A 12,672-nucleotide genomic window follows, 5' to 3' on the forward strand; every position below is an offset into this window, starting at 1 on the left:
GGGTGACCGTGGTGTAGTGATGATGGAAGATGTGGTAATTAGAGTATTACCAGTAGCCATATAATAGCAGAAATAACAGTGCAGATCACTGTTCAACAGTGCCTCACATACATGTGTTTAACTGGCAAAAACAAGTGTCATGATAGTGTAAGGTGACTTTGGGAGGTGTCATCCTCACTATTTACAATTGTACTTTGCTCTACCATCACATGTTGATATATTTCAGTCTCAATGAGTTGTTTCTAAGCAATGAAATGCAACAACTTTTTATAGCATCCATGTTTCCACATTCTGACTTAACACCGTGAAGACAGAAGAATGAATTCCCAACTTGCAAAATGGGATCATCCGAGAAACATGATTTTGCAATTATGATTTGTAAATCTGTTGGGCTTTACTGGGTGTATTCTGAGAGTGTAGACCTCCACATCTCAAGTAATTTGATGTGCAGCCTTGTGTTGCATAAACTACACTCTGCTTTTTGATGATGACATTGCCACAGGAAGACAGAATTGAACAGAGAGAGAGCCTCAGATGTACGGTGGCTGGCTGGGCCACATAGATAAGTTTATTTTGTCATTTTTTTTATTAAACACAATAATTGATCCACATTATGATACGATGTACACTTGTCAACGAAGCAGTATATTCTGCTCGTCTTTCAAGGCATTAATTACGGGACTAATAGGTGACATTCTGTCTTCTGATACACACAGTATATACAAGCTAAAGAGTGACGCGTGAGAAACTTTTTCATCATAAGTCATGAATGAGACAGAGCACTACTGTCACATATGAGCCGAAGCGTATGACATGAAAACGGTAAATTCAAAGAACGATTTTCAATATTCCAATGCGGCTTCCTCTCCTCTTTATTCCCAGTTTCCTGCCCTAAAACCTAAACTGGTTCGATAAACGTTGTCAATCTGCAAATGGAAAAAGATGAAAGAGGCCAATTTGGACTACTGAAATGCTCCCCGTCTTGCTCCATTTTTTTTTTTATTTATGCAAGCACATGACAAGCACCTGCAGCTTCTTAAAGTCTCCAATATGCATCAGCTAAAAACTGCTCAAAGATAGTTCAAAGGACAAACAACAGAAGAGAACAAAGATTCACAAGTATGTAGGACAAAAGTCTTGACTCCAGACCCATAATTTCTTTACAGTGATATCTCCCCCTCCCTTGCCCATTTGTAACATTAAATACTCCCATAGCATATGCAGCTTCGCCCTCCCAAACCCGTGCAACCCCTTCTCCCTCGCCTTCTCATGAGCCAGGTGTTGTTCTGAGTGTGAGCGCCTCTTCACGTCCATCTCCTCACAGGATCTGTGTGTGTGTGTGTGTGTGTGTGATTGTGTTTGGGGCTGTCGAGTTGCTCCTGCAGAGAGGTTGGATTACACGTTGGCCCTTTACCAGATATATCCCCCATCATCCACCTCTCCCTCCTCCTCCTCGGCCTCCTCTGCAGTCTCCTCGGCTTCTTTCTCTTCTTCATCTTCCCATCCGACCCCGCTGCCAAAATCACCTGAATATGTCATTTCATAATCTGCAGGGGGAAGACGGAGAGAAAACACGCAGGGATGCAGAGAAATTGAATTATCCACTGTGGCCATGTTGCACACTGCAATAAATTCTGTTCAGCATGTCTTCCACTCAAGTTTGATGAAGTCCTTTCTATACCAATGAGAAATGCTGGAATCAATTTTAAAAACATTCACTGGAAAGACTAGAAAAAGGAGGGGGCATGTGTTTGACTTTGTCTGGATTTTAATAGCTATTTCTAAACCTTGCCAGGGAACCCATTCTTATCAGGCGCAGGTTCAGTCCAACCAGCCCTCATTTATCTTGAAAGACTTTTCTCACAGCGACAAGCAGCGCTTTAGAATGCAAATGACTCCGGACACATGAATGTGGCACTGGTCCCTGCAGTGAGTTATGTTGCAGTGGGCCTCAGTCCTTTAACATAAAGGAAGCCTTGTGCAGAATGCATGTGGGGATGCAGAGCTGGGCTGATCCGATGTGGACATGTGTTTTTTTTTCTTCCTTGCTGCTTTCAAGTTCAGATTCTATTCATTTATTGACAGCTGAAACCTATGGGACTTACCGCAATCTGGCTTGCCACGAATCCTGGATCCGGCGACTTCTCCCCCGTTTTGGTCCACACACCAGCACTCTCCCCTGTCACACTGCTGCTTCCTGTAGTAGCCGTCTTCGTCGCAGCTGGGAATGAATCGGCCTGGCATTCACACGCACACAAATACAAATCAGGTGTAGTAATGGGGGCCCTTAAGTTGCAAACAGCAAAGTAACAGCAGACAAACACATCCTGCATCACGTCTCGTGGCACCGAGCCAAGTGAGAATGTAACGCATGCAGCATATGTGACAGCCAATTCCATATTCCATGAATACAAATATGATCACGGAGCGAGATACAGAGCAGTAAGAACTAAGTCAGCATACTGCAGCACATTTAGGTGGTGGCTGGCTAATCATTGTGCTATAAAGGGAGGATTGGAAATGTTTGGATCACATTCCAAGATTATAAAACCCAGCCTGTGTTCCCATGTGGGCTTGGAAAAAGGGGCACAGCACAATTTTGTTTATAAGTGACCTTGTTGTAAGCTGTCACACTGGATGGATTTTTATTTTTATAATATAACCGTAATTCAAATGAGAACCAAAATGTCCATCCAGTCTTTCTGGGGAACATCTGAGTGTCGGGCTGGCAGAGTGCCCCCTGCTTGCTGCTCTGTGTCCTTGGAGAGTCCTGACTCAGAGCCCAGTCAGCCAGCCAAAATCTGCAGTGCGCACATGCAAACACACACATGCCCAAACACACACACATTCGCTTATACACGTACATGCAAGACAGAGCGATGGCTGCTTTCCTTTGCCGTCTGTCAGTATCAAGTTATAATCCACAAGACTGATCAGGGAGTAATCCCCACCTCCTGCTTGTCATCTGCTCGACGAAAACCTCGACCATGAAAGACAGATCTAATTGGGTTGAAATGCTCTTACGAGAAGTCGGATACCTACCGAACTTTCTCTTGCCGCCGTCTAGGACTTGGATCCTCTCAAGTTCAGCCAGGCAGGGTGGTTCTTAAAAGAAGAGAAAATGATTTGTTACAAGTGAGAATAAAGGCAGAGTCAGCCACTGAACAGAGGAAAAGACCTAATTGCCAAAACCGAATTTAATCCATGTTTTCAAGCATTTTCTTTCCAAATAAAAACTTCATGTTCTTGGGGCCTGTAACTACTTTCTGCTTGGCTGGTTGGCTGACGTGCTTAATCTCCAAGAGCTATGGCAGAACCAGGCTGTCAACAAGCAGCAGGAATGTTTTTAGTGCCTTGCGGTGACCATTTCAGCCCACAGGGGGGACAGGAGGATGAGTAGGAAGACAAATAGTGATGGACCAGCACACGACATGAAGCAGCAACACCTGAGGGGCAGCTGAGTGTCTCCAAGTTTAAATGCAAGCGCCAACGGAGGAAAAATGTCAACACACAGACACAAGAATGTGCCCGTGGACACCTCAAACCTCACGTCATCCCCGCAACACTCACTCTCTCTCCAGAAGCAGAGGCACCATTCGGCGGTGGAGACCTTGCCGTCCCTGTAGGAGTCGCAGGAGTTGAAGAAGGGCCGAATGCAGATCTCGTACTTGTCCAGGTTGATGGCGGCCAGCTCAGCCTGATCCAGGTAAAGGTCGCTGTTGGTGTCCAGCTTGGAAAACATCCAGCCTATGGAGTCCTTACAGCTGGCCACCAGGCTCCTGTCCAGCACTGCCAACACAAAGACAGAGAAACAAACACTCAATTTTTTATCAGGGGACAGCTGCACAAATGGAAAATAAATCCATGCCAGCGCATTCAGAAACATCTCCTGTTTCCAATGCAAATCACCTCCATTTATTAGTTTCAGAATCATGTCACCAGTTTATAAAAAATGCATCTCATATAAAATCATAATGGGGTTATTCCATTCTGTTTGACGATCTCTGATTTGCTTGAAACTTTTTACAATCATAACCTACGGATATTTAAAACAGTATCTGTAAAATTTTGGCTTCATAAATCAGATTATTTCCATGATAGTTAAAGAAGAAATAATTTCCCATCAACCCACTTTTGGCACGTTGCAATTTGAGGCTGTGTTTGAACGACAATAGTTCAAGAATTAATAAAAAAGAGTGAAAATTTCACTTCAAATTACACTCAAAATCTGCAATATTGGACAAGTAGATCGAATAATCCCTGATTAAAGGTGAGTTGATATATTTTAAAAAATTAAGCCATCATGAAAAGTTCCATCTTTGAACACACTTTAACAAAAAAACAGATAATGTAGAATTCAACTAGTGACATTTTATGAACCATATGTAGCTGCATGTCACAATAATCCAAAACAAAATACAAGGGAAACTTTTTAATATGAAATACTTTTTTTAGTTTTTGTTAGTTCTGTAGTTTAAAAGTAGTTTCCCAAATATAACTAGCATTTTTTAACAGAAATAATAAACTTTGAGATAGAATGACCCCATTAACTCTAAACCAGAATTTTCCACCTCAGATTTCGCAGCCTTATTAAGACTTGTGCTCCAGCTGAGCCAAACGGATCCGTACGCTCACTCCCTGTTGCTTTGAAGCACAAGCACTTGCATGTGATGCAACATTATCTTGATCCATCCACCCAAAAACTATTTCCAGCAGTGTAAGTGTGATATCCGGCACTATGCTACACCCTTTTATCCAGTCAGAGCCACAGAAAACAGTGGAAGCAGCATCCGAGGAACCATAAAGCTAAATTTGTGAGAACCTTTGTGAGAGCCTTTATTTTCCTGTTTTTGTTGCTTTTCTAATCTCACTCATTGTATGCTGAGTTATGCGAGAGAAACCAGGTAATTTATTAATGGGACCCCAAAGGGTTTTTATGAATTTCGACATCCATAGTGGTGCAGAGTAAAACCGTGGTGTCATCTGTTACCTCTGCAGGTTTGTCCTAACAGAGATATAAATTTAGATTTAATGACTTGCTTAGACACTTTTATAGTTTACTACCTGTAAGTACTGAGTGCAATTGGGATTTCATTAAGTGCTAGCTCTGACCTGATGTGGAGCTGGCTGCAGTGGCCTGGGCCCCCGGCTTGCTGCTGTTGTTCTGTTTGGCATTGTTCTGTAGCAGCTGGAACCAGTCCCTGAGACGCTCGCCGAGATCAGCCAGATCCTGCCCGGTACAGCTCTCTGTGTCGGCCAGAGGGACAGAAAGAATACAATATTTGCTCTTCCAATTTGTGGGAGAGCCCTATATTGCAGCTATCCAGTTAATAGTTTTTTTGGGGGGGATAGTTATTGTGCATTTTTTCTCACCTTGTTTACTCTCCTTGGATGTCGGGGCGGCAGTCGGACAAGGACACAGACCTGAACACTTGAGGGTGAGTTCCTTCCCTGTAAGACACGCCTGCTGTTCTAGCTTGCACTGCAACCCAAACACACACATATACCATCATTAACACACATACACACACACAGATGCACGGCAGCGACATCGACAAGGGGACACAAAGGTGAAGTAAAATGAGTTATTGCCGCAACACATATCAAATATTCATGAGGTGACCGACTGTAAGCCTTAATTTAAATCGCAGACTTTCTCCTGAATGTGCCTCACAACCTCTGCCTGCACACAAGGTCAGGAATAGTGATCCAAAAGACAAAGCATTAATCAATAAATGCACGGGATTCTGTCATCACAAGCCACCAATTGGTCCGTCTGAGGCCATATATCAGGGCTTTTTTGTCTCCCTTTTTCCCTTGAGAGCCTCCTCACACTGCTCAGCTGTGAACATGAGAGCTATACGCCAATTCTTACCTGTCTATTGCACAGATTTAAAGCTGTGAATAAATACACCTGCTGCCAGTAATAGGCGCCAGGACTATTTTTGCAGTTCCTACCAGCACAACATATTTGACTGCAAGGCATATATTACAAACATATGGGATGTTGAATGAACAAACACTTAAGCATCATTTTCACTTCTTCAAGAGCTATGCAAGAAAATGCGCTGTAAATTGAAAAGTCAAGAGGTGTTTTCTTTCCTGCATAAAGCAGTGAGGAAAGAGGTTTTAGGCAGTGACAAAGAAAAATCACCAGCCCCAACATGATTAGAATTGAGAATAGGTTTTCATTTTCTTAAACATAATATACATTTTGTTTATCAATGGTCAGAAATATAAAGAAAAAAACAGATTTCTGTCGAATAATGATGCACAGACCCCTTGACTTTACTGTAATCAGACTGATCCTGCCAAACAAGATTCAACACTAATTCTACAGCACCATATGCTACAGCCTTGCAGTAGTGATTACAGTTTGCTCGGAATGATTAAACTGGACTACATAAGTTTCAAAATAAGACTACATGAGTGTATCACTGGGACACAAAATCCCTGAAGGTGGAAACAAAGGATAATACTCGATTATTTCTCTGCCCCTGCAGTTATGTCCTTGTTCCAATGTACCTTTGAGGCATAGTTGTGTCCGTCTGACCCACACACAGGCCCGGTGGAGGAGATGGGACAGGGCTGACAGTTTCCATCAGGAGACCTAAGCACAGGCTGCTTCAGTCTGCAGGACAGGCGACACACAAACACTCAGCCTCGCTACGTCCAGCTGAGACAGCAACCGCTAATTCAGACTACAGACACAGCAGCACCAACCTGGGCAGGAAGCAAACAGCCCTTCTCCATGTTGTCTGAATGTATTAGCTTATCATTAAACAGCAGGCAGTCGAATTACACTGGTGCACAAACAAGCTTTATTGTTGCCACTGTGGCCCGGCAGGGAAACACATTCCAGACCAGCACTAGCTGCAGAGTTTATAGAGTTTGGTTGTGTTGACCTCCTGTTGGTGTGCATGAGGAAGATTTTTGACTACTTGTGTGTTTTGGGAATTAGTCAGTTCTTGCCCAGGGGCTACACATACTCACCTGTGTTCGAGCTTCTTGCGGTTGACGCAGACAGCTCGCTGGTAGCCCTGGGCGATACACACCTTGTGTCGGCTGCACTTAACCTTTTGACAAGGGTCCTTGGTGGTGTCTACATCTGGGAAACAACACAAAATGAGATGTAAACTTATCCCCACTCCTTCACTTTTTTCTCTCTTTCTCCACCCATCATTGTACATTTCGCTCACAGTCTCAAATCCCAAATCTCTCCTCTGTACTTGCTCAGCATAACCTGCGATTCAGTTTAAATTATTGGAGCTGTGCAGGACTGCGAGGCAGTGTGTGGTTGGAAAAATCTTATTATTGAACAAGAAAAACACAATACCGCCTAATAGGATGAAGCAGATTAGCTTTGTCTTGTTATAAGTTTTTGCATAATCACCTTTTGGGATAATGCAGTCTCAAGATAATGTACTTCATTCAACAAAGAACCTGATTTGTGTTCAGAGAGAGTGCACTTGTCATGCATCGCCAGCAGACTTCTTTTATTTACTTATTCAAATTTAATACTGCACTTCAGGTGAGACAAATCCTCCCTGCAATGTCGGCTAAAACCCGGACCGGTAGCTCGCTATGCTCCATCCATCACACTCTCTGCGAGCAGCTAATGCTGGACCGTGTGTCAGCACCACACACACACTCATATGTCACAGCTGTCTGTTCCAAGCGGGCCTCCTGGAGCCTGACCTGGATGTCACCCTCGATTCTCTTTAACTCCCCCGGCCTGCGTTCACCTACACTATCCATCAGTACAGTACAAAGGAAAATGGCTTATTTGCATGCTGCCATTGCGGGTTCCATCCATTCGACAGAGGCCGCTTGTAAATCATGCTTTCATTCATGTCCGTCCTGCTCTTACTGTATCCTGTTTTATGGCTCTACTACAATTTTTCGTGGGCAGGCTTAGGATCCCCTCTCTTGTCCTTCTCTGGTCGCTGAATGCATTAATGCTGCCTACATCGCGGGATTATTGAAGTAAACCGACAGATATCTGATTTGAGAAGCAAATCCAAAACAATGCCACCCCACAGCCCCCTCGTCATGGCTGAGCTGGTTGTATAACTGACTGACTGCTCTGCTGCCTGGGAGAAACAGTGAAGCTCGGAGGCATTAACGCCCAGATGCAGACTCCTCGTCCATTTAGACTGTCAACAGTGGAGCCTTATTCTCCGCTCTCCCCTTATCCCAGTTGGCATTGATTGTGTAGACTATCTCAGTGTACAGTATCACACACGGCTCACAATCTTTTCTCCATCTCTGCTCCTTTCTCAACTCTGTCCTTTTTTTTTGTCGCCGACTGCCTTCCTTTTCTTCTCAGGTTTGCCGTTTCACCCCCCTCTCTGTCTAATTCACACCAGAGCATCAGCTGACTCAAGGTGCAGCAGCCATTTCCACCTTTAACACACTTGGTGACATGAAGCACAAGGAGACTGGGGTGGTAATGGGGGCTGGAGGACAGTAGGTAAGGGGGCAACGATGTATCTTGCGATTCCATTTAACCAGACGCTTACACTAAAGAAATGACAAGAGGAGGCACACAAATACAGAGAAGATAATCCTGCCTTCTAATAGCAAAACATTTGTAAATAAATCTTGTCGGTAGTGAGCGGCTACAATGCTGGCACGGCGTTGTGTTGTGAGTACAGAAGCATAAGGTGGCTGCCTGAGCCTCATGTTAACTTAACAGGCTTCCACGGATTAAAGCAGTGCCTGCAATGATGACGTTTCCATAGCAACAGGCTCTCTGTGGTCTGGGAATCATTTCTGGGTTGACTGTGATTTGCAGCTCAATCTGGTGTTTCTGAGAACTCTCTCCCTCTCAGTATCTGAAAACCCCCGTTGTGCAATCATGTTTATCAACCTGCCTTTTTCTTCCTTATTTTCACCTTCCTTTGTCTTCTCCTCATATTAGACATTTTCACTCTGTACTTGTAATCTTGCTCTGCCCGTGTGCTTATTATTTTCCTCCTTGCATCCACTCTTTCTTCATTCACTCTCCCTGATGCACCTCCCTACTTACATTTCTACTTTTTTTTTTTTTTTTTAAAGTCTCTCCTTCGGTGTTAAACTAATGCCTGCAGCAGTAAACCTCTCCTAATTAGGCTCCCTGTGCTTCAGACTAATCCAATCCACATTTGCATGAGGTTTATCCCTGCAGAGCTCAGGCCACATCCTCATCATCAGCCCTCTTATCTACTATTTACACACTCAGCCTCTAAGGTCATCGGTGCTACGTTGTCTTCTAGGTATAGCAGTGAAGCACATCTCTCTTCTTTATAATTGTTATTGCACTTAAGCAAAAATTGTCTTGTCATTACTGCTTAATATGATGCAAGGGGCACCTGGTAATTTGGCAACTTGTAGCTTTTACATCATTGTTTTTAGGGATGCACGATGACACTGGTTTGATGAACGATGGATGAAATATCGACCCAAAATAAACGACAGGCCGATAAGATGGAGATGTTACATAAAAATGAATGTGGCATGTCTAAAAACAAGAAGAAGCCTTTTTTTTTGTCGTGAGTACAGTATAGCATCGTGAAATTAGTTTTTTCAGATTTCCCAGCTTGTTAGGAAGCAAACAGGGTTCTGGCCAGTTCATGTTTTTCAGGTCCGCAAGGGCAGACATGATTTAAATTTCGTCATCCACCCAAATCCATGAGGGTCACCAGCCAAAATTTGTGACACATCAACTGCAAATCAACTGTGCGAGTGCAAGGGAAACAAATGAGGCTCAAAACAAGTGTTTGGTATCAGGATAGACTGTTCTTAATCAACCATACCTGTATATTCCAAGATTGAAACAGTTGTGCCTAAGGTAGTCGCTATTGCACATTGGAGATGCTTTTATTTGAACAGGTTTTCCATCAATAAATCCTAAACACAGTAGCAAGTCCAGCTAAGTTCTCCAGAAGTCCTGTTCTACATCTGCCCACAGTGCTGAGGCTTGAACCCTTGAACAGTAATTCAAAGCCTCAACCACTGAATCACCGCTGCCCCTGTGTAGCTTTCGAATTTTGGCAAGCAAATATGTACATTTGAACAGGATTGTATTTAATTTCTGCACCTGCCAGTAGGTCATGACAATATAAGTAGCCATAATAGATTACTTAAATTTCTGGATAATCTTGATGTTCTCGGCAAATAAGTGGAAATAATAGGTGCCAACATCAGTTTTGGCCAAAAGGAGTTAGAAAATAGCATATCAAGTATTGGAAATAATCCAATACAGTGCATCCCACAGTAAATTACAATACAAAGTGTTAATTGCAACCTTTGTGAATGTGGCGTTAGCTTTATAGTTACTACAGAGACATGTAAATGGTCCTCAGTGGAATCTTGGCAGGAATGTGACTAGTTCCCAAATGTCTAACTTTAACAATAAAAATGTTGATTACTGCAGCTTTGTGTCTTCTAAAAACCATTACTGCATGCACAAAATGTGGAAGGAAGAAATATTGGGGAAACACGCCAGAGTGAGGATTTATTTTGGGGCATAGTTAGACAAGGTTATAATCGTGGAGATTTGGTGGCAAGACAATGATGTGAGGCTTTTCTTTTTTATATTGCTTTTAAATGCAAGAAGAGGTAAACTGCCAACTGGAGTTTGAGTATGTGAGGTTCAGAATGGGACAGAGGCAACCAAGTGGCCTGAGAGCAGGAAGTGACACCGGACAAATTTGTGAAGTGTGATGGTAAGAAGGGCAGCAGGAGTCCTTGGAGGATTGTAATGCCCGTTTTTGGAAATTATGTAGCAGTGTAGACACACAATCTGATTTGGTGGATATTGTGAAGTGAGAATGTTTTAATAGCAATGGACATGTCTTACAGCAGGCAGGATTTTTCCAAAGAACAGAAAAGAGCTGCTTGGTGGGCGGTTAAAGATTTCAATGCAGCATTTGGTGGCAGTCTACCATATGTGTCTGTGCTTCTCAAATACCAATATCCATCAATGGCCTCAAGAGGTATTAAACTCTAAACCTTGTGGAGTGTGGACTCGGCATGTTCTCCTATCTTCTTATTGTCTGCCATTGATCTGAACCCACTGATTTGCCAGAAAGCGTCCATTCACCTGGCCTCTCAGGCCAATATTGGCTTCTGGAAATTCCACTTGAAAGTGTACGAGGATCAGGTCTTTTGTGACTGCTGCACACAAGCACTCGAGTGTGGGTGTGTTCGTGCATGTATGTTTGTGTGTGTGTATATATAAACTTGTTTGTCCTTACGATTCCAAATTACAACTGTTTGCCTGCGGTGTTTACAGTGTTAAGAGCGAGGCGATTCAATCAGTAGCCGGACTGATGAATCGACTGCAGAAATCAACTGCAAATTACCCTGACCTCTCCCTCACACAGCACTGAGTTGGCTAAAGCGGAGTCAGCTGCTGTGGTGTCTGAATGCAAATTTCCATCTCGGTCTGTTGTCAGTGCATCGACTGTCTGTGCGTTAGCTGGTGTTGACAGTTCTAAAAGCTCCGTCTTCCTCGGCGCGGCGGTATAGCGGTCTGGCATTGCCTGGCTGAGAAATGAGGCCTGCAGGCGCAGAGCTCGGGAGTAAAGACATCACACTGATTTAGTAATGTCTCAGAGGGACAAATCTCCTCTTTTCACTCCTTCGCTTCATTAGGTCACTCATAAAGGAAGGCAGATCAATGGAGGGAGATAGCACACTTGTGTCAAAACGAGAGAAAGGGAAATATAGATGAAGGGCTTTATGCTGTGTGAAATGAAAGTAGTGAAGTACGATTCATCTGACAACCTGAGGCGAGCGTTTTTTCTTTAAGTTTCATAAAAACTGAAGATACAGATGTCACTTGTGAAGTTGATTTATATTGGTGGGGCTGACTGTGAACCGAGGCAACAGTTTGTGAATTATTTTATCTCCTCTGACATATAAAAGCATCCATATTGGGCAGCTCAGTGAAACCTAGCATAGTTTCAATGCTAACATTTTTCATCATTCAAATACTACTATAGTTTCCATTGCAACAAGTCTAAAAGAAAAAAAAAAAAGACTGATTGTGTAAAGAACAACTTTGGCTAACAAAGATCATGTGTGCTTGTATCAGTCGTCGCATAGAACAGCAGGAAACTCCTGGCCTTTCTTTCTCCTACAGTCTGAATGTATCATATTATTGTGCAAGTAATTTTGCAGGCTAATGACTCCCTTCTTCTTGTATCCTTCCTCTGCAACTGACAGCATCCTCTCTACAGAAGAGCAGAGTACAAAGACACCTTGTTATCTTTCCTTTGTTCCCTTGCATCCAACAGTATCATACTCTCCCACATGCGCCAAGTTGCTTTCACCCCCCAGTCCACAATTTCCTCATCACCAACCTGCCTCGGAGTCGGCAGGAATAATGTTGATGTCAGTCGCTTTACACTAAATCAAGGCGTATTAGCTCCCACCCCTGTCTCTCCCTCTTCTCATGCTTTTACGTCTCTCCCTGGCCTTTTATTGGAAACCATAATTAGTCCTTCATTAAGCCCTTGGAAATTGCGCTAATGGACTCTGCCATACAGCTGACTTCATTTAAACCGTAAATCAAGCGACAATGGTTGAGGACATGACTGTGTCATGACTTCATCTGGCAGAGGCTCAATTAGGGCCGGAGTTGTAGCAGGAGTCTATGAGGAGACATCGGACGCTGGGAGAACA

At 43.3% G+C, this 12,672-nt stretch overlaps 1 protein-coding gene across 2 annotated transcripts in view; it reads right to left on the reverse strand.

Moving 5' to 3' along the window:
* Nucleotides 1-535: 535 nt before the first annotated feature.
* Nucleotides 536-12,672, reverse strand: part of spock2 (SPARC (osteonectin), cwcv and kazal like domains proteoglycan 2) — a 30,958-nt gene continuing 18,821 nt past the window's right edge. For both annotated transcript variants that reach the window (XM_022212511.2, XM_022212502.2), the window contains 8 exons: nucleotides 6,994-7,108; nucleotides 6,526-6,631; nucleotides 5,374-5,482; nucleotides 5,113-5,247; nucleotides 3,571-3,789; nucleotides 3,043-3,105; nucleotides 2,106-2,237; nucleotides 536-1,547 (listed from right to left, as the gene is read on the reverse strand). In XM_022212511.2, coding sequence (XP_022068203.2) covers nucleotides 1,411-1,547; nucleotides 2,106-2,237; nucleotides 3,043-3,105; nucleotides 3,571-3,789; nucleotides 5,113-5,247; nucleotides 5,374-5,482; nucleotides 6,526-6,631; nucleotides 6,994-7,108 — 1,016 coding nt within the window. In that variant the 3' untranslated portion in view covers nucleotides 536-1,410. The remainder of the gene's footprint in view (nucleotides 1,548-2,105; nucleotides 2,238-3,042; nucleotides 3,106-3,570; nucleotides 3,790-5,112; nucleotides 5,248-5,373; nucleotides 5,483-6,525; nucleotides 6,632-6,993; nucleotides 7,109-12,672) is intronic.

The sequence above is a fragment of the Acanthochromis polyacanthus genome, chromosome 15 (assembly GCF_021347895.1).
Source record: "Acanthochromis polyacanthus isolate Apoly-LR-REF ecotype Palm Island chromosome 15, KAUST_Apoly_ChrSc, whole genome shotgun sequence".
NCBI classification, from domain to species: domain Eukaryota; kingdom Metazoa; phylum Chordata; class Actinopteri; family Pomacentridae; genus Acanthochromis; species Acanthochromis polyacanthus.